This window comes from Cydia fagiglandana, chromosome 25 (assembly GCF_963556715.1).
Source record: "Cydia fagiglandana chromosome 25, ilCydFagi1.1, whole genome shotgun sequence".
Taxonomy (NCBI): Eukaryota; Metazoa; Arthropoda; class Insecta; order Lepidoptera; family Tortricidae; genus Cydia; species Cydia fagiglandana.
In genome coordinates this window covers 5,467,539-5,490,082 of record NC_085956.1, presented here as the reverse complement: position 1 = coordinate 5,490,082, position 22,544 = coordinate 5,467,539, and the positions used below count along the sequence as shown (strand labels likewise).

The window sequence follows — 22,544 nt, the reverse complement described above, 5'->3', positions numbered from 1 at the left end:
TTTATATCTTTTCAATAATTTTTGAATTCCACGTCAATAATATATTTTGTTGTTTAACAACCTATTACGAGAATCACATAGTCTTTCAATAATATTTTCACTATTTTTACAAATTATTAATAAAATAAGCATTAACATATTTCAACATTGACGGAAATAAATAACAATAATTTACAATTTACTTACAATCGCTTTTTTCTTTTATTCAATAAAATTACAAGATTTTCGTATCAATATTTTAATTCATTTTGATGGAATAGTAAAGTTAAATAAATACGTCCATTCTTCAAAATAATATTTGTAATTTTATTAGAACAAAGATCATACGCTTAGATAAAATAAATATTTTCCAATATCTAGGTAAAGAACTATTTCTAAAGGTATTTTTCCTATAAATGGATCATAAAAATCCTATAGAAATTTTATTTAAGTAATTGTAAGATTAGTATGACGTTTCCACGGATTGGCACGTTCATGATATTTTCCTTTTATAATAAAATCGTAGATTTAGTAAATCGAATATTCGATTTTAAAATTTTCTAAAAAGTTGACATTTTGATAATATATACAGTGACTTAAATTTTTGGAAAAAAAACGTCTATTTAGTGTTTTGTTTTGTAGCTTTAGAGGATGTTTATATTTTAAAATTACATTTGAATATATTACTATTATTACCTATAATGTAAAATGAAGAACTATTTAATTATTACTATGTGTAGATATAATAATTATAATACATTTAAAGCTCAAAATTTTGCTCTACAAATTGATTACAAAAAAATGTTAAATAACAAAATTGTACTTAGTTTAAATTCCGTTAAGACTCCTATGACTTTAATGTTAAAATATTATTTCGTTTAAAGATCGTTTAAAATGGCAACAAACTATAATTATTATGCATTAAACTTAGTACCTAATTTAAATTAATACGTATACCTAATAGTAATCAAATCTTTCAATATTATTTTATACATGCGTGTGGCAAATGAGTTTTAATTGTGTTTTTCTTAAAAGTCAAAGTAAAATCCTATTTTTAATGGACGCCAAGTTTTTCAGGTCTATAAAGCTTAAATTAGTTTACTAATTTACAGCATTTTTTTTATTCAATGGCTGTAATTTTGGACCACATTTTGTTTAAATGCATTTGAAAAGTGTAAAGTCAAGAGAAGTCAAGAAATTGATGATTACAGCCACCTCAATTGATATCGACGGAACAAAAATATATAATTATTTAAAACAGATGGAAGAAATCAGGCGGATATGGTAAAACATTTTAACTTTGCCCAGGATAAAATTTGCGCACTCGACAAAAATCTGCCTGGTAAAATGGTTAATACTACAAATACCATCCGTGTTTTTAATATTAATAAAACTTAGTAAAATACTCATATCGTCGAGTGACAAGCAAAAGTCACTAATGGAATTATTGGACAATAAACCGTGTTACAAGTGTAATAAAGTGCATTGTTACTTTAATTTTTTGATAGTAATTAGTGAGTTTTGCTTGTCACCCGACGATATACTCGCGCGCAGTCCTACAAATCCTCAGAAAACAGTAGAGGGAAAATTTTTTTTTTCTAAAAAAAGTTAGTTTCCTAGAGGATATGGCCACTGATGGGCAGAACATATGAACAGTATTTCAGTGGGCAAATTAACGGGCAAAATTGAACAATTTTTATATATTCAGTACCTACTTTTTTGTTAGTAGGAAAAGAATAAAATTGTGGCACGCACACTCAAGCAATTCAAGGTCATAAAGGGGCATTCCACGAGACTGTCGCTTACATAACGCAATTCTTCTAATAATTCTGGAAATGCTGAGTAAGCGATATTGGGTCAGGTAATATTTCATGACTTGGCTAACAAATTGGCAGTATATTCTCGAGATTCACGTATTTTATTGAGGTAGCTGCCATACAAGGCAAAAGCGTTATGTAAGCGACAGTCTCGTGGAATGCCCCAAAAATGCTTATTTACCTATACGTAACTAATTACATGGATAATCAATGAAATTGGAATTATTTAATTTATAACCCGATACGAGTTTCAAAGATCAAATTCTAGATGGTCAAATCCTTGGCATTCAGCTCCAATTTAAAAAAAATACAGCGCCGTAGCACTGCTAACCTAATAAGACGACCTAATAAATATTATGTTTATCTAATGGGTCGTTTTTAGCATTAAAAAAGACTACGAGATCTTTGTGTTTTAATTGAAAAACGCTTTTTTAAAATCAGTAACAGTTACTTTTAAAGCAAAATTATGTAAATAATCGTATATGATACATAAGTAACTGTCACATATTTGCCGTGACTTATTTTTCAAAAATGTTTTCCAATAAAAAGACACGTCAAGATTGTTTACCTTTTTCTAATGCTAAAAAAACGAACTCTAGTGTTGGTTAAGACTTAAGTCCTTTGAGTCCTTGAGTCCTTTATTTTGAGTTTTTGAGACTCAATTCAGTTTCTGACTGAGACTGAATTCTTATCGAGGCCTGAGTCCTTTAAAGAGGACTCTCGGATTATCTACAAATATTTTCTAAAACACATTGTCTCCCCATGACATTCATGGGATAGACGCATCATTCAATAACACCTATTCTCCTTAATGTTCGTTTAGATAAAACCTAAATCTTTTTAGACGAAGTCTTTATCCGAAGACTTGAGTCTTTTTAAGTTGCGCTTCAAAGACTCAATAAAAAACTCGACTCAAGACTTAAAAGACTCGAAGTCTTTTAAGCGCAGAAACGTTCCTCAGACTCAAAAGACTTGTGTTATTAATTACCAATACTAGTTTATCTCGTCCTTTTTTATTTAACATGGAATGAGAGTGAAAGAGACGGTTAGCAATGGGTGAAGAGCTTGAAGAATCCTCTTCCTTTCTCCGGTGCTGGACCCATGAGCATTGGTACTTGGTTTTTGTGGGTGATCGTTATCTGAAAATAAAAATATTTTAAACTAAAGTCTATTTCAATAGAACTTGCTAACTATGTAAACAAACCGCCATATTGAAATTGTCTCTGTATGATCAATTTACTAGTGATGGGCAAGACTCCAACTTACTACTTTACTAATGTCAAACCATATCGAATAATAAAATACTAAAAGTAAAAAACAAGTAGTTACTTATTTTTAATTTGTTTAATCACGATCAGAAGACAAATTAGTACTTAAGAATGATTTATTGATGTATTTTATAACCGTGGCGATAGGTACAGAGCGTGGGTTGGGTAGTGTGTAGCGGGTTTATATTACAAACTTTAGTCACAACACTACCCATCATAGACAATTGTAGAATTTAAAAGAAACAAAACCGCCATACCATCAGGTCCTAATAACCTAACGTATGAAACCATTTTAAACTTTTAATTAAATATCCAAGATACAGTTACATATTTATGTATTTTACGGAACGGACCGTTTCAATAGTGTATATGTGTATGGTATCAATGGTATTTGATGAGGTGGTGTGAAAATTCAAAGAGAAACAGTGATAAAACAAAATTAGGTTGTTTGTTTACATAGTTAGCAAGTTCTATTGGAATAGACTTTAAGTAAGAACATCCATAGCCTGGTTTTTCGAGGGCAAAAAACTACCAGTGCTAGAGTTAGATCAAGAAGTCTGAAGGGATTTTGACACAAACGTAGTGCCAGTGTTATTTATACGTCATAATTTCATAGAAGTTCGACGTTTAATATGCTGTCAAAATCTCTGCAGAATTTTCTTGGTCTAACTCTAGTGATTAATTAAATATTGACTCAAGTACCTACTCCCGGAATGATACAACCTTCAAGAAAAGAGCGTATTCCCATCTTAATGTCGGCAACGGACTTGCAGTCTTGCAACCCTTCTCTGCATGGTTCTGCAGATGTCCATGGCTGACGGTAGTCGCTTACCATCAGGTGATCCGTCTGCTCATTTGTCTCCTATGTCACATTCTAATTGTAGTTTGACCTTGCACGCAGAAAAAGAAGACCTAAAGCCACGTGGTGGTCTACAGTGACCCGCGACTTGGAACGAGACCAACTTACCCCAAAGGCTACTTAAGACAGACGGTCCTGACGCATGAGAACGAGGAGAGCCTACTCCAAATAATGGGAATAAGGTAAAGATAAAGAAGAAGTTTGATAATACCTTGCAGGGCGGTTGCATCCAGGGCTACCCGTCTATCTGTATGGGGAACGTCTTCTTGGTGGAATGAACTGTCGCCCGCAGTACTTCCGTACTGATACAACCTTCAAGAAAAGAGCGTATTCCTATCTTAAAGCCGGCAACGCACTTGCCCTCTGGTTTTCCAGATGTCCGTGGCTGACGGTCGTTGCTTAGCATCAGGTGATGCGTCAGCTCATTTTTCTCCTATATCACATTCTAATTGTAGTTTGATAATACCTTGCAGCGTCTATCCTCCATCGTTCAGGCTCGCATCCTCACTTTCTTTGGACAACTTTCTCGACGTGGAGATGTATCCATAGAGCGACTGGTGGTGCAGGGCAGAGTAGAAGGTACCTGAGCGCGAGGAAGGTCGCCGATGAGGTGGACGGACCAAATAAAGGCAGAAATGGACGGCCCCTTGCACGAATGCGCTAAACGCGCAGCCGTCAGGGAGGAGTGGAGGCGAGCCGTCAAACGTGTCACAAAGGGAGACTTCCAATGATAACCACACGACCGCTCGAAGAAGAATACCTTGCAAGGCGGTTGCATCCAGGGCTCGCCGTCTATCTGCATAGGAAACGTCTTCTTGGTGGTCATCTCTATGGAGCTGCACTGTGCCAGGCGACGCCCGGAGGCTCGGAGCCCTGTGGAAATCGAATGGGATCAATGAAATAATAACCGGGCCGGGGGGTAATAGTGTAATATCAGTTATTCAAGAATCAGAATCAGAACATTTATTGGTAAAAGCAATATTAATTTACGTCAGGATTTGGGTAAGTACTATTTACAAGATAATGTCACATGACCACCAAGGAGGAGTTTTGGCCGAAGGGTATCGTTTCGGCGGTTCCGCGGCTGGCTCCCATGACACTGAGGGGTTGCGAACTGCATTGCAACCATAATGTGATTTGTAGTGTTTAATTTTAAAATATATTTTTATAATATGTATTATGTATGCTAGTTTTAAGGTATTTATGTATGGGCCACTGGTTGCCTGAAATAAAGATTTTCATTCATTCATTATGAAATAAAAGTATGGAAATGGATTGCGTATAATGCATTTAAAATATTAAAAATTCAACGGCTGAAGTTAGTTAAAGGAATCTTACCTGTCCTGACCTGCCCCATGTGCAGACAGTTTTCTAGGCCGATCACTTCTATCAGCTTATCACCAATATCTGTAAATATTACAAAATATACATTTAATAGGTTACCTATTAGATAAGTTTTGCAATAGACAAATATGCAACAAAGATAGACAAAGTTTGGCGGGAAAACATTTATTTTCTTAATAAATTTATGTACCTCGTTACTAAAAATTGGTTTAAACTTTGAAAAACTGAAATTGTGCCCTTGCTCAGATCTAGTGACGACCTGTCACATTATAATGGACACGTGCTCAACTCTAGTGATGATCCGTCACACTTGAATAAATAAATAAATAAATATTATAGGACATTTTTACACAGATTGACTAAGTCCCACAGTAAGCTCAAGAAGGCTTGTGTTGTGGGTACTCAGACAACAATATATATAATATAAAAATACATACTTAAATACATAGAAAACACCCATGACTCAGGAACAAACATCTGTATCATCATACAAATAAATGCCCTTACTGGGATTCGAACCCAGGACCATCGGCTTCGCAGGCAGGGTCACTACCCACTAGGCCAGACCGGTCGTCGAAATGGCCCCTTACTGTGATAAACCGTCACACTACAATGTACCCTTACTCAGATTTAGTGATGATCTGATACACTTGAATGGCCCCTTACTCTAGTAATATACCGTAAAACTATAATGTACGCTTACTCAACTCTAGTGATGATCTGTCACACTATTATGTACTCTTACTCAACTCTAGTTATGATCTGTCATGTAATTATGATTCTTCTGGCCGATTTCGACCAAGGAAGGATCATCAAGGGGCCATTCAAGTGTGACAGACCCCTTAGGCACTGGTCCCACCGCGAGCTAGTAAGCTATGAGCTATCGGCTATAAACACGAACAAAAGATAAGCACTCCCGTGTAAATAAAAGAGACACGGCGATATTTATAGCTCACCGCTGGGCGAGTAACTATAAATATCGCCGTGTCTCTTTTATTTACACGGGAGTGCTTATCTTTTGTTCGTGTTTATAGCCGATAGCTCATAGCTTACTAGCTCGCGGTGGGACCAGTGCCTTACACTAGTGGTACACCGTCACACTATAATGTACACGTGCTCAAGTCTAGTGATGACCTGTCACACTTGAATGGCCCCTTACTCTAGTGTTAAACCGTCACACTGTAATGGCTCGGCCACGACATTGAGCGACTTGCGACGGCGGCAGCAATAACCATAGGTTGGAGCAACACACAGCGATCGGACCTTTCGTTCTCACCTATGGTTGTCGCTGCCGCCGTCACAAGTCGCTCAATGTCGTGGCCGAGCCGTTAGTGTAAACCAACCTTGTTGTGCATTAGGGAAGCGCCCCTTCCGATGCACCCCGCTTGCTCCCCATAAGTTGGAGCCCCCGTGCGCGTAGGGGATGTTCAGCAACGCGACCCCCTGCAGAGCGGGGCCTTTACTCAACTCTAGGGATGACCCATCACACTGCAAAAATCATTAAAAAATACATTACTCATTTGCTAACAAACATAATAAAACTTACAAAACTATAGATAAAAAATTTGCCCCAGATCGCCGTCAACGGGCAAGGTGCCCAGAAGGCTGGCCGTATTTCCCCGCTGTATAGCGATGCTAATACGCTGGGCGAAATAGTGGCCAGCCCGTTATTATTTGAGTTATTCTAATATCCAACTGAGATTTTGTCAGCGTAGAAGGCGGTAGAAATATTTATCCCTTTGGTGTTGATTTCAAAAAACTATTATTCAGTAGAGCTCTACTTTCGAGCAAGCTTCTATCTACAGATTTGCAAGTTGCGAAAATCTTGAAAAAGTTCTCGGATATTTCATATGTCATTATGGCATAAGGAAACTTTCATTTTGGAAACGGAACATTACGATATCCATACAAAAATATGAGGTGTTTCCGAAAAAAATTCAAGGGGAAATTCCACAATTTTGTAAAGTTTTTGATGGCACATCAGTAATAAAACCGGATAAGTGCAAGTCGGGCTCGCACACCTTGTGTTCCGTACTTTTTAGTATTTGTTGTTACAGCGGCAACAGAAATTAGTGTCCGACCGAAGGTTCGGTTTCGGTTTCGGTTTCGGCCAGTTTCGGCCAAAAAATCATGTTTCGGCTGTAGTTTCGGTTTCGGCCAAAAAACGGCCGAACCTTTCGGCTGGGCCGAAACTTACCACATGGTACTTCGGAATAAGACCAAAAGTTGGGGTATAAGTAGGACAACAATATTAATACCTACATATTATACTGATTCATGTATAGGTACAGAAATTAATTGGTTTATTATAAAATACAATTCCACTAATGAGGGCGCCACTGGACGGTCGACGCAGTCTTAAGAGGCTGTCAATACTATAACGCACACACTGTCTAATTGTTTCGGAGTGAATGAGTGATTTTACCTCAATTTACTATTGGTTTGTGTTCCACATGTCCTCTACTTCAGCTTAGCTTTTGGCTTCGCTGCGCCATGCTCGGCCTGCGGTCTCGCTTTTTAATACAATGGACATTGGTTGGAGTCTGTGCTCAACTACTTATCCTGAAGCCTGAAGCACGGCTTTGACTTCGCATGAAAGTTCGCCTCACTGGGGCACTTCGGACTTTTGGGCCCAGGTGAAGATTGGTACCCGGCCTTGCGATATTGTCAACAAAAAATTTCGCGCTCGCGTTTTTGGTTGGTTTTTTGGTTGATCTACATCTATCTACCCTGTATCTACATGTTAACTTGACTGGTGAATGAATAGAGTTAGACCAAGAAAATTCTGCAATGATTTTGATAGCATACGCAGTGCAACTAGTGCAAATGTTATTTATACGTCATAATTTCATAGAACTTTTGACGTTTAAAATAACACTTGCACTGGGTGTGTTATCAAAATCGTTGCAGAATTATCTTGGTCTAACTCTAGTAATTTTCTTAAAAAACTGCTTTAGTAACATCAATTTCAAGGGTATTGGGTGTTGACAGCCCCATAATATGTGTATTAAAGGGGTTTTGTGACATTTTTTCAACGATTTTAACAAGTCTACAAAAGTTTCGGTTTCGGTTTCGGTTTCGGCCGAAACTAGAGCAAAAGCCGAACATTCGGTTTCGGTTTCGGTTTCGGCAAAAAAACATGTTTCGGTCGGACACTAAGCCAAAGCCATAGGAACTCTGTGATGAATGTCAGTCATTATAGATTTTGACCCGTGAATAATTAGTTCTTGGATTTTCTTTTCTTAGATCCCTCGGGGGGGTCACTGGGAGTGTAAATTCAAAAAGTAGGCTTAATCAGGCTCCTGCGTATATTCAAAAAATGTTTTTTTTTCCAAAAAAACGGTTTTTCTTCAATAACTCGGCCATTTTTGATTTTACAGTATAACCGTAAGGACAAAAATTGTAGGAAATTTGATTCACTACAAGTTAGTCCAGTCATTATATCCAAAAAACCGACCCTTCCCGTGAATAATCAGTTCTTGGATTTTTTTTTCGTACGTCCCTCGGGGGAATCACTGGGAGTGTAAATTCAAAAAGTAGACTGAATCAGGGTCCTGTGTATATTCCAAAAACGGTTTTTCTTGAATAACTCGGTCATTTTTGATTCTACAGTAAAACCGTGAAGACAAATTTTTTAGAAAATTGGATTCTCTACAAGTTTGGTCCTTACAATTTTTCTTCTAGGATCGATAGTTTGGAAATAAAATTTGAAAAAAGCGACAAATTCAAAATATTTTCAACATCTCGTTTATTTTCAACTTTACGACATAAATGAAGAGGACTAAACTTGTAGAGAATCAAATTCTGAACAATTTATGTCCTCACGGTTTTACTGTAAAATCAAAAATGACCGAGTTATTCAAGAAAAATCGTTTTTCGAATATACACAGGACCCTGATTCAGTCTACTTTTTGAATTTACACTCCCAGTGATTCCCGCGAGGGACGTACGAAAAAAAATCCAAGAACTGATTATTCACGGAAAGGGTCGGTTTTTTGGATATAATGGCTGGACTAACTTGTAGAGAATCAAATTTCCTAAAATTTTTGTCCTTACGGTTTTACTGTAAAATCAAAAATGGCCGAGTTATTGAAGAAAAACCGTTTTTTTTGGAAAAAAGCCATTTTTCGAATATACGCAGGAGCCTGTTTAAGCCTACTTTTTGAATTTACACTCCCAGTGACCCCAAGGGACCTACGAAAAAAAAATCCAAGAACTAATTATTCACGGGTAGGGTCGGTTTTTTGGATATAATGACTGTACTAGAAACAACGCAACCTAATTGTGTCAGGGTTTTTGGAATTGTCTCGATGAGTATTAGTTGTCTGTCGTAAGAAAAGTACAGTCAGCGATAAAAGCATGTGCCGAAAATAAAATTTTTGGCAAAAACTTTAACCCTTTGGGTACGGAACCCTAAAAACTGACCACAATATCGATGTGCTCGTGTAAGTTCTTGCAGCTGGCGGCGAACTGCTCCGACGTGGCGAACTCGAAGTACCACAGCTTGTTATTGGAGCTGACCTTGTCCAGGTTGCCTATAGGCTACATAAGAGTGACAGAGACGGCAATGCTCGAGCTGTAATGGTAAACTGACCACAATATCGATATGTTCGTGTAAGTTCTTGCAGCTGGCGGCGAACTGCTCCGACGTGGCGAACTCGAAGTACCACAGCTTGTTCTTAGAGCTGACCTTGTCCGGGTTGCCTATAGGCTACATAAGAGTGACAGAGACGGCAATGCTCGAGCTGTAATAGTAAACTGACCACAATATCGATGTGTTCGTGTAAGTTCTTGCAGCTGGCGGCGAACTGCTCCGAAGTGGCGAACTCGAAGTACCAAAGCTTGTTCTTGGAGCTGACCTTGTCCGGGTTGCCTATAGGCTACATAAGAGTGACAGAGACGGCAATGCTCGAGCTGTAATGGTAAACTGACCACAATATCGATGTGTTCGTGTAAGTTCTTGCAGCTGGTGGCGAACTGCTCCGAAGTGGCGAACTCGAAGTACCAAAGCTTGTTCTTGGAGCTGACCTTGTCCGGGTTGCCTATAGGCTACATAAGAGTGACAGAGACGGCAATGCTCGAGCTGTAATAGTAAACTGACCACAATATCGATGTGTTCGTGTAAGTTCTTGCAGCTGGTGGCGAACTGCTCCGAAGTGGCGAACTCGAAGTACCAAAGCTTGTTCTTGGAGCTGACCTTGTCCGGGTTGTCTATAGGCTACATAAGAGTGACAGAGACGGCAATGCTCGAGCTGTAATGGTAAACTGACCACAATATCGATGTGTTCGTGTAAGTTCTTGCAGCTGGTGGCGAACTGCTCCGAAGTGGCGAACTCGAAGTACCAAAGCTTGTTCTTGGAGCTGACCTTGTCCGGGTTGCCTATAGGCTACATAAGAGTGACAGAGACGGCAATGCTCGAGCTGTAATGGTAAACTGACCACAATATCGATGTGTTCGTGTAAGTTCTTGCAGCTGGTGGCGAACTGCTCCGAAGTGGCGAACTCGAAGTACCAAAGCTTGTTCTTGGAGCTGACCTTGTCCGGGTTGCCTATAGGCTACATAAGAGTGACAGAGACGGCAATGCTCGAGCTGTAATGGTAAACTGACCACAATATCGATGTGTTCGTGTAAGTTCTTGCAGCTGGTGGCGAACTGCTCCGAAGTGGCGAACTCGAAGTACCAAAGCTTGTTCTTGGAGCTGACCTTGTCCGGGTTGCCTATAGGCTACATAAGAGTGACAGAGACGGCAATGCTCGAGCTGTAATAGTAAACTGACCACAATATCGATGTGTTCGTGTAAGTTCTTGCAGCTGGTGGCGAACTGCTCCGAAGTGGCGAACTCGAAGTACCAAAGCTTGTTCTTGGAGCTGACCTTGTCCGGGTTGCCTATAGGCTACATAAGAGTGACAGAGACGGCAATGCTCGAGCTGTAATAGTAAACTGACCACAATATCGATGTGTTCGTGTAAGTTCTTGCAGCTGGTGGCGAACTGCTCCGAAGTGGCGAACTCGAAGTACCAAAGCTTGTTCTTGGAGCTGACCTTGTCCGGGTTGTCTATAGGCTACATAAGAGTGACAGAGACGGCAATGCTCGAGCTGTAATGGTAAACTGACCACAATATCGATGTGTTCGTGTAAGTTCTTGCAGCTGGCGGCGAACTGCTCCGAGGTGGCGAACTCGAAGTACCACAGCTTGTTTTTCATCCGGGAGCTGAACTTATCCGGGTTGCGTTCTCGCTCCGTATGGAACTTCACGCATATCGCAGCGTCCTGGAAAATGCAGATAATACATTTTTGACGTCCCACGGGTAAAGGTACCTAATGGCGGTTGGCGCTTACGCTATTATTAACGTCGCTCCAATATTATTGCGGCGCTATGCGACTTAAGCGCCAGCCGCCATAAGGTACCTTTTGACGTGGAACGTCTCATTTTTGCATTTATTTAATGTAAATGAACTCTTATAATAGAATAAACGAGCAATTCTTGTATATAATATCTGGGAGACAGACAAAAATGCGCGTTTTCCCAGGGATACGACCGAGCTAGATCTATTAATCGCCCCCGAAATCCCCATATAGCAAATTTAATCGAAATCGTTACCGCCGTTTCCGAGATCCCCGAAATATAAATAAATATCAATATACAATAGGTATCTGGGAGACCGAACTTTGCTCGGAAACATAAAAACTAAAAAACCGGGCAAGTGGGAGTCGGACTCGCGCACGAAGGGTTCCGTACCATAAAGCAAAAAAAAACAAAAAAAGCAAAAAGAAAACGGTCACCCATCCAAGTACTGACCCCTCCCGACGTTGCTTAACTTTGGTCAAAAATCACGTTTGTTGTATGGGAGCCCCATTTAAATCTTTATTTTATTCTGTTTTTAGTATTTGTTGTTATAGCGGCAACAGAAATACATCATCTGTGAAAATTTCAACTGTCTAGCTATCACGGTTCGTGAGATACAGCCTGGTGACAGACGGACGGACGGACGGACGGACGGACAGCGAAGTCTTAGTAATAGGGTCCCGTTTTACCCTTTGGGTACGGAACCCTAAAAATGGCCGTTTTTCTAGAGATAAGACCTAGATCGATTTTTCGCCCCCGAAAACCCTCATATAGCAAATTTCATCGAAATCGTTAGAGATCCCCGAAATATATTCTTTGAACAATAATATATTTTCACCACGCTGTGCGTTGGCGTCGCTTATATTCACCCGGACACCAACTTCGCAGATAGCCAATAGCAGTCTAAAAGCTTCCTAAATGTAAGTATGTTCTACAAGACTGATGGTCAATGTACAGTCAGCAGCAGAAGTTGCTAAGCGGGCCAGGTGTTCAAAATGATCTTGACGCGACTTTGTTGTTAAGAGAACAAGAGCGTGTCAAGGTAATTTTGAGCGCCTCGTCCGCTTAGCAACTTCTGTCGCTGTTTGTACTCACAACGCCGATGGAGAAGTAGTTGTTGATGATATTGTAGGGCACAGAGGTCGGGTGCGGCGCCGAGCTCGGCATCTCTGGCTGGTCTGATGGCTCTCGTTGCTGGAAAATTAAACATAATGTATCAGAATCCAGAATCAACTGTGACGGTGCTAGTTGCGAAAAATTTCAAAAAAATTTGGCGATACCCCGGAAATTTCATAATACATTAAAGACATAAAAGACACTTTAATACTTTAACTTTTGGAAACGGAAATGTTCAATCCTTGTGCAAAAATAGTAATAATACCTAAAATAAAAATAATGTAGGTATTACAGTTTTTAAATTTAAATGCATTTAGGCATGTCAACCCCGGGGAAGGGGGGGGGGGTTATTGGGGGACACCACGGGTTCGCAGACCATTCCACCGTGGCGTCGTCCTGGCTGCCCCGGGTACCGGGGGCATGGAACATCACCCTTGGTGTATATCTGGCTTTAAGAAATTAGAACGCACTGCTGCGGCGAGGCCATCGAGAGGAACGGTGAAGCGCTTGCTGTTTCACTGGACATCTCGAAGGCCTTTGACAGGGTTTGGCACGCAAGTCTCCTTAGCAAGCTTCCTGCTTACGGCATCCCTGCTGATTTTTGTAGCTGGCTATCTGATTTCTTGAGTGAACGGTCGATCAGAGTAGTTATTGATGGCTGCTCTTCGAACCTCATGGCCATTGACGCCGGTGTTCCTCAGGGGTCTGTTCTCTCCGCAACCCTTTTCCTGCTCCACATTAACGACATGCTGCAACCCAGCATTGTAGGTTATGCAGATGACAGTACGGTTGTTGAGAGATATTTGGCTAGTGCAGGGGACAGCAGGGAGGATATACGTTCACAGAGAGAGGCCATGGTTGAGCGAATGAACTTGACCCTTAGTCTCGTTTCCCAGTGGGGTGATGACAATCTGGTCACGTTCAATGCCTCCAAAACGCAGGCGTGTCTATTTTCCGCAAAACGGAGTCCATTCGACCTGACTCCTTCTTTCCGGGGTGCATCTGTACCTATTACCGACAGCCTGGAACTCCTCGGCATGGAGCTGAGTTCAGTCCTCGGCTTCGGCAGCTTCATTGAGTCTAAAGCACAAACTGCGGCCAGAAAGCTGGGCGTCCTAAATAAGGTGAAGCGATACTTCACACCTGGACAGCTTCTAACACTTTACAAAGCTCAAGTCCGGTCGTGTATGGAGTATTGCAGCCACCTGTGGGATGGCTCAGCTAAATACCATCTCGCCGCTTTGGACTCAGTGGAGCGCAGAGCCAGGAGGATGATTGGCGACAAGAAGCTAACGGCTAAGCTTCAGACTTTGGCCCATCGGCGGAAAGTCGCCAGCCTGTCGGTATTCTACAGGTTGCACTTCGGGGAGTGTGCCCAAGAGCTACACGAGCTCATTCCACCGTCCCCATTTTACCATCGGACTTTTAGACGCACGGCCGGTTTCCATCCTTACTTGGTAGATATTCCGCCAATTCGCACGAAGCGCTTTGCTTCTACTTTCCTTATGCGCACTGCCAAGGAGTGGAATTCCTTGCCGGCGTCTATATTTCCGTGCTCTTATAACCCGGCAACCTTCAAATCAAGAGTGAACAGGCACCTTCTGGGCGAGCTCGCTCCATCGTAGGCCACGTCTACGCCTCGGCTAGTCTGTGGCCATGAGTAAACCCATGCATAATAAAAAAAAAAAAAAGAACGGCTTTACCTCTTCATCGGTGTTTTCAACGTCGATCTGCCATCGGTCCATCATGACGGTGCTGGCGCGAGATATTTTATCCAGTATCTTGTGGATGGACTCGCCTTCATACCTGTCAATAACATTAGTTCATTCATTTTTTTTTGTCACTTCAGATGTAGTGCGTATATTTGTCATGCTACTTCAATCAACCTCAGTACTTCTTGCACCGCGACTGACTGAAATAGCAACGTAACACGTTCGTAGGTTTCCGTGAAAATACAATGGAAAATAATTATGCACTACATCTGTAATTGTAATTGTACATTGTGTTTGAATGTTATTCTATTTTACTGTAGGTATGTAATAGTCATCACTGTCATCAGAGGTCACAAAACATTGCTTTATCGTGGCCGAAAGGCGTGCAGTAAATCTTTAATTTAACTAGGTATATACGTGCGTTAAAGTACATTCTATAGACCGGCTTGATATTGATTAGGTAGCTATTTTTTTTCTATAGGTACGGTCAAGGAATTTAAATTCCGACCCATTTCGTACTTTGTCACAGTGACAATCAATATGAAAGCCGCTAGAGACCTCATACGGTTGTCACTGTGACAAAGTACGAAATGGGTCGGAATTTAAATTCCTTGACTGTACCTACCTGTTATGTTTGTAGAGAGATGCACCATCGTTAAGGGGCCCACAGATTATCAGTTCGTCGGACGATATCAGACTGTCAGTTGTTTGGAACTGTCACCTTTTGCGTTTCACTAACAGGCTGATATCGTCCGGCGAACTGGCAATCTGTGGGCCCCTTTAGAGGGCTTAGCACCTGCTACGCGCGTACATAGTACTTTTTATTATCAGATTTTGTAGCAAAATAGTACTTACCCGCCACCCCACCTCAAGCAGCGCGCCAGATCGTTCCCCGTCCCTAGCGGAATCACCCCCACGGCCGGCTGCGTTTCCATTTGCACTTTATCTAAAATAAATAAATATTATATCCTCCTAAGGCCCAGCCAATATGAAAAATCCAGAATTTGCCACTGAAATTTTAACCTTTAGTGCAGGGCATTAAAGAAAAAAATAAAAATAAAGTACAGATAAAGTAAGTATCCAAAAACCGGGCAAGTGCGAGTCGGACTCGCGCACGAAGGGTTCCGTACCATAATGCAAAAAAAAAGCAAAAAAAATAACGGTCACCCATCCAAGTACTGACCACTCCCGACATTGCTTAACTTTGATCAAAAATCACGTTTGTTGTATGGGAGCCCCATTTAAATCTTTATTTTATTCTGTTTTTAGTATTTGTTGTTATAGCGGCAACAGAAATACATCATCTGTGAAAATTTCAACTGTCTAGCTATCACGGTTCGTGAGATACAGCCTGGTGACAGACGGACGGACAGCGAAGTCTTAGTAATAGGGTCCCGTTTTACCCTTTGGGTACGGAACCCTAAAAAGGTAAGATGTTCACAATTTCCAAGTCTCATCCAGTGTCAGTCATCCTTAATAATTATATATTTAGTTCTCTTCTCACCCATGGTTTCCAGCACCCAGCCCACGGTTCCGTCGCCACCGCAGCATATCACCCGGTAGTTCTTCGCGTCTTTGAACATCTGCAGGCCTGGAACCATTAGTTCACTATGTTATGCAAGGTGCAAATTGTTTATTGGGTGTTTTTAGTCAACTGTGATGATTGGCGTCGGATGTAACATGTGTTGATAGGTACACTGGCCCCATCCCACGTCCTGGGCTCTGCCAAGAGGCCGGGGACGGCAGCAGAGGACGCCGAAATGACCAAGTGTCGCAAATACGCATTTTTGCTACCGAATTATGTATTTGCGGCACTTGCAATTGAAACTCTCGGTCCTTGGTCGTCAGACACCAAAAAACTGGTTAAAGAAATTTCTACCAAACTAGTCTGGGTGTCTGGCGACCTACGAGCTGCCCCTTTTTTCGCACAAAAACTCAGCCTCGCTGTGCAGAGGGGGAACGCGGCCAGCGTCCTGGGAACAATGCCTCAGACTAATTTAGGGCTAGATATATGATTTATTATTTTGTTATTTAATATCTGTTTTAATAAACCTTTATTAATGAAAATACTGTGATGATTTACGCGGTTAATATAGAGGTAAGTACATATATGCACAGAATAAGTAATAGTATTATATAGGTAATACCGAGCAACTATAGGGCCAACCACGAAATCGTGAAAAAAATTTACTCTCCCATACAAAATATCACATCAGACCAGCCAAGATATCCCGTATTTTTTTACTGGTGACTAATTAAAAAGAAATTAAAAAGAAATTAGACGAATTAAAATCGAAAAGAAAAAGCGTATCGGGATGACAAATGCAGTGAAAAGTCACATGATTAATAAAATTCCATAAATTATTTCACTTTAGATATTCATTTTCTATCAACAGTTGTCATATAGGCCAATCAAATTAGATAGATACTTAGGTACTTATTTCTCTATCTGCAGGGCTAGAAGTAACATAGAAACTAACCTTGCATCGGCCCGCCCTTCGCAATATCATGCACCTGCCTCGGATTCAAGATATACTGGAGTTTCCTCAGCACCCTGGAGCCTTGGCGCCCCCCCGACTTAGGGTTGATGAACACCAGCAGAGGGCAGCTGCCGTCTGGAGGGGAGATTTGGAAGGAGATGGGGGGAGCGCGGTGTTCTTTCTTCTCCTCTTTTTTCTCCTCTGGGGGGGCTGAGATGGAGATGGGGAGAGATATGGAGGTTGGGAGGGTTTGCTGAAAAAGAAAAACGTTTTTAGACATGTTCTATTTTGTTGGGGCATTTAAATGCAAAGTGGAATAATAATTGAAAAGTTATGTTCAAAAATACTTTGTAGAGTCAGCGTCATATAGTAGGTAGCATCCAAAGTATTCAAATAGTTCATGTGAAGTTCTCAACCCGCATTGGGCCAGCGAGGGGACTATAGCCTCCTAAGGCCCAGTCATACAAATGAAAAATGCAAAATTTACCACAGAAATTTGAACCTACAGTGTAGGAAATAGAGTTGATTTTGCATCGTTCAAAAACTTAACGAAACAAAGCAAAAGCAACTCTGTTCCAATCGATTATGATTTAAATTTCATTGAACTGAATATGTACTATAGGTAGAACTTTGGGCCTTAGGAGGATAGACCAAGCGAAATAATTATAAAATTTTTTGGATATTTAAGTTCACGGTCATCAACTCATCAAGCAGATGTTGTTCGAGAAAGTTTTGAAGCTGGAAATTTGGTGGTTTGTGAAGCTGTTATAGAGTGAAAAGAGATACCTGTTTCCATCTCACCTGGTCATTGTGCGGACGGTGAGGCAGGGACCGTTGACGGTCAAGCACGAGCGGACGGATGGCAGTCGGAGGCAGGATATGACGAGCATGCCGGCCTAGAGAACACGTTCCGCCAGCGTTGTTGGCTACGCAGCGGTTGTGTAACTGCCAAAATAATAAATGTATTTACCTACTTATTTAAACTTAAACGCTAGCGTCATTGCTAATTAATCGTGATTATTTAAATTTTACGACTGGTATTTTAAAAAGGGGGCCGCTACATACTGTATTGTGTATTTCAGTACCTTTTGAATACATCAAACTAGTTATTATGTGGCTGTTAATACAAAGGTATTTGAACAAAAAAGCTTTTTCGAACCACCACCGTACCCGTAATAGTGGGATGGTGCTTAGTGAGTTAGATATTAGGGCGTTTTCAGAAATAAATATCGAAAACCCGATTCCCATAGATCCCTGTGTCATTGGGGTCAACTCAGAATCACTAGCATTCAATTCTGATGATAAAATAAAATGTCCCAAAAGTTTGTATGAAAATTGTACATTCCACTACGTCACGCACATACAAGTGAAAAAATTTTTCATACTAAAACATGACGTAATGGAATGGACATTTTGGGACATCTTTTTTTAATGGTGGGATGGAGAATTCTGTGGATTCTGAGTAGAATGAGCCCAAGAACGTCCAGATGTGAAAGAATCAGGTTTTCAATATTTATTTCTGAAAACGCCCATTAAACAAACGTAGTACCGTGATGTGACACCAGCGACAGTGGAGGCCTGTAATGCCGTTGTATCCCTTGATCTTCTTCCGACACCGAGCGCATTTGCCGTGGCAGTTTCCTGTTTACATTAAAAGTATTACATTCTTCTGTTTTCTCCTATATTCGTCGCAAATTGATTTATGAATTTAATACAATACAATACAAATACTCTTTATTGCACACCTCATTACAGAAAACAATACAAATAATATAGGAAGAAGAGGTTAAACAACAGGCGGTCTTATCGCTAAAAAACGATCTCTTCCAGCAACCTTTAGGTAGCCTTTAGGTAGGCTTTAGGTATTTAAGCTTATATTATAAAGCTGGTTCGCTTACCATACAAAAAACCAATTTCGTTTTATTAAGCCATTAGTCATTATACACTGTTACTACATAAATAAGTATGTGCGCATTTATCTAGTTTCGATTATTTACTAAAATAACGTTTTTATTTGCGTGATTCCGATTTCTGTTTATATAAATTTTTTACTACCAATTTAACGCAAACGAATATTCGAAAGTAGATACGCAGAATATTTATGTAGTAGAGTTTGCGCGGAAAGAGAAAAGTCGTGATATGTACTTATTGAACCCCATACATACCACGAGTCTTCTCTTTCCGAACAGACTCTAATAGTGTGTAATGTATTAATGTCTTAGCGCCACTTGCACCATCCCACTAACCCGAGGTTAAGCGGTTAAACCGTTAACTCAGTGTCAAATTATACTGGTAACCATGGTAATTCCAGGTTTAACCCGCTAACCCCGGGTTAGTGGAATGGTGCAAGTGGCGCTTAGTGTGTAATGGCTTGGTTTCATTCTTAAAAAAAAAATTAATATTCATACCTTCAACCCAATGATGAGCTAGTGTGGCGGAGGCCCGTCGTGACTTGGAATACGTTGCTATGCAGGACGCAGGAGCGCGCTGCACGCAACGCTCATGTACAGTATACTTGCAGACTGCAGCAGAAACAGATTGTGGTAAGGTGGTGGTACATATTGGTCCTGGGCGGACACATATTGCGCCCGGAGGAGTTAAAGTCTGTAGGAATGCAGTGCCCGATTATAATCTTCGTAACAGACGAAATGAAAGTCTTTGATGTGAACATCAAATATTTCGGAGCACAACACTCATACATTCAAATGATGCAACATATAAAGGAAAATGTTATAGGTAATTATATAGCGATCATAAGGATGCCCAACAGTATTTACAATATTAAATTCAACGGCTAAGCAAAATAGATCGACATTTTTCATTGACGTGCCGAGACGATGACATAGAGCGAGGTACAGGCATGCGCGAGTGCGCGCGCAACTGTACCCACCACAAGTCTCTCGACATCAAAAATATCCTGCAGGTTTGGATCGAGAGTTGTGGTAGGTGGTGATCGCAATAGATCAGGGATGGTCGCAGTGATACAAAGGCTTTGGAACATTATATAGCCCCTAACACGAAGAAGAAGAAGGTGGTGGTACTGGTGCTCGACGCGGTCCCAGTACATGTCATCTTGAAACTTAATTCATTGTCAATAGAGGTGACAGCAGGGTGTCTATTGGGCATTAGCATGTCGAGCACTAGTACCACCACCTTACTTAAACACAATCACACATACATATAAACTATGCTTTTTGGCAAAGATCTACAAGTTTTTACGGGATAAGTAACAAATTCTTTGGCGATTTCAGGGATTATACCTAACTACATAATTTTCTTCGAGGGAAATGGCAAAGGAAATATCATTTAGGTAATTAGCTAGCTAGCTCTCTCTTTACAGTGTCCTTTCAAAGGGCCTCTGGGACCCGGGAGGTTGACTTACAAATGCAGCACAGCCCCTTCTTCCCAAGCCCGACCAGCATGTTGTGGCGCTGGTCTGCTTAAATGCTTCAGTGTCCAAGCATGTTTACCATCCTTCACGATTGTCTTTTCTAAGGGCCTCTGGGACCCGAGAGGTTGACTTACAAATGCAGCCCAGCCCCTCTTCCCAAGCCCGACTAGCATGTTGTGGCGCTGGTCTGCTTAACTGCTTCAGTCTCCAAGCGTGTTCACCATCCTTCACAATTGTCCTTTCTAAGGGCCTCTGGGACCCGAGAGGTTAACTTACAAATGCAGCACAGCCCCTTCTTCCCAAGCCCGACGAGCATGTTGTGGCACAGGTTGCAGTACGCTGGTCTGCTGAATTGCTTCAGTCTCAAGCGTGTTCACCACTCTTCACGATTGTCCTTTCTAAGGGCCTCTGGGACCCGGGAGGTTACTTACAAATGCAGCACAGCCCCTTCTTCCCAAGCCCGACCAGCATGTTATGGCACAGGTTGCAGTAAGCTGGTCTGCTGAAGTGTTTCAGTCTCCAAGCGTGTTCGCCATCTTCCTTCACATTGGTGTCCAGACCAAGCAAAACGAGGAGCGGGATGGTAGTCATCCTGGAAATAACAAGCTTTGTAGGGCCACTTGCTATTCACTAACCCGGGGTTAAACACCTAGAGTTTGCATGGTTACCAGTACAGTTTGACACTGGGTTAACGGTTTTACCGGTTAGTGGGATGGTGCAAGTGGCGCCTTTTTATAGCCTTTCCAGTACGGATATACGGATTTTGTTTACTTTTATTTAAATACCTAAAAATGGCTCCATATTGGGTGGCATAATAATTGATTGTCCTAATGTAATGTTACGCATAAAACTCATTTCGCATAATTGTTATTGTGCTGGAAATATTAACATTTCTGAGAAATTATAACACAAACCTAACCTAACCTACCCTATCCTACACATCCTATACAAAGTATTTTCGAAAATACTTTCTGTTTTAGGTGGAGAAAAAAATATGCAAAAAGAGTTTTATGCGTAACATTACATTATTACAATCAATTATTATGCGACGAGATAGGATCCCTATTTACTTACTTACTTACAGAGTATAGGTACTGGAGAAAATATATTCTCAGATATTTTTATACATACCCTCCTCTTTTCCATTCATCCAGCGATACAGTTCCATCAGCATCGTAGTCTATTTCGACCATCATGTCTTGTAGAATCTGACAAATATAAATACTTTTATTAGCAACGAACGGGGATAAAGTCAAATGTTATTGACAAAATAAGTTTTTGGCAAAAATTTCATTTTTGGTAGAAGCTTTTATCGCTGACGGTACTTTTCTTACGACAGACAACTAATACTCATCGAGACAAGTCTAAAAACCCCTAACACAATTAGGTTGCGTTGTTTCATCACAGAGTTCCTATGGTCACCTGCTGTCTCCATCATCAGATCAGCTCGATGGTACCATAATATTGCATTGTCATCCGATTTATACCTGCATGTAAAATTTCAGCTCAATCGGAAACAGGGAAGTGGATCAAATTTAACTTGCAAGATTTGATTACACACAGACAGACAGACAGACAGACAGACAACGGTCAGGTGAAACTAAATAAAAGCTTGTAAAAATACCCTGATTTGTCTTATTTTCAATTCTGCAGTATGTACAGTCATCAGCAATAGTATCTTACACAACTAGGGCCGCAAAAATATGTGACACGTTCTTATTTGGAGCGCAATAAGAGCGCGTCATATATTTTTGCGGCCCTAGTTGTGTAAGATACTATTGCTGATGACTGTACCTACCTGAAGTCGAAAAGGCGCGTATCTCACCGGTTTTAATTCAGACGTCTCCCAGCCCAAGTAGTCAGCCACAGTCATCATCTGGTTCACGATACAGTCCATCTCGTTGGTGTCCAGGACCCCGTTCCCATCCGTGTCGTATAGCCGGAACATGACTGGAATATGACACATGAGCCTAACATCAGTGTATATGAAAGTCTTGAAAATTATAGTAAAATTATAGCGGTAACGGTCTAAGTTATTTTATTGGTGTTTTGTTTCATGCATGGCACCAGGAAAACAATCAAATTATTTATTTTATTAAATATTTTGATTTGTGTTTTCAAGTAGTCACTACTAATATGTGTATAAATTATAAAGTGTACAGGTTTATCCTGGACATTTATACTTACACTGCAGCTTATCTTCTGGCCTCCTGGCTTCCAGCAGGGACAGA

The 22,544-nt window shown here is 40.7% G+C and overlaps 1 protein-coding gene and 1 long non-coding RNA gene across 2 annotated transcripts in view; both read right to left on the bottom strand.

The window, feature by feature from the left end:
• The window catches only part of LOC134677178 (uncharacterized), a 281,564-nt gene that overhangs the window by 4,022 nt on the left and 254,998 nt on the right, over positions 1 to 22,544 (bottom strand). The window lies entirely within an intron of this gene.
• LOC134677133 (diacylglycerol kinase 1) overlaps positions 2,178 to 22,544 on the bottom strand; it is a 273,583-nt gene continuing 253,216 nt past the window's right edge. The window contains exons 9-24 of the mRNA XM_063535592.1: positions 22,139 to 22,263; positions 21,445 to 21,521; positions 20,745 to 20,905; positions 19,331 to 19,444; positions 18,472 to 18,563; positions 17,724 to 17,867; positions 16,923 to 17,175; positions 15,947 to 16,033; positions 15,298 to 15,388; positions 14,434 to 14,536; positions 12,710 to 12,808; positions 11,383 to 11,538; positions 6,611 to 6,755; positions 5,262 to 5,330; positions 4,684 to 4,796; positions 2,178 to 2,935 (exon numbers count right to left, since the gene is read on the bottom strand). Coding sequence (XP_063391662.1) covers positions 2,843 to 2,935; positions 4,684 to 4,796; positions 5,262 to 5,330; positions 6,611 to 6,755; positions 11,383 to 11,538; positions 12,710 to 12,808; positions 14,434 to 14,536; positions 15,298 to 15,388; positions 15,947 to 16,033; positions 16,923 to 17,175; positions 17,724 to 17,867; positions 18,472 to 18,563; positions 19,331 to 19,444; positions 20,745 to 20,905; positions 21,445 to 21,521; positions 22,139 to 22,263 — 1,922 coding nt within the window. The 3' untranslated portion in view covers positions 2,178 to 2,842. The remainder of the gene's footprint in view (positions 2,936 to 4,683; positions 4,797 to 5,261; positions 5,331 to 6,610; positions 6,756 to 11,382; positions 11,539 to 12,709; positions 12,809 to 14,433; positions 14,537 to 15,297; positions 15,389 to 15,946; positions 16,034 to 16,922; positions 17,176 to 17,723; positions 17,868 to 18,471; positions 18,564 to 19,330; positions 19,445 to 20,744; positions 20,906 to 21,444; positions 21,522 to 22,138; positions 22,264 to 22,544) is intronic.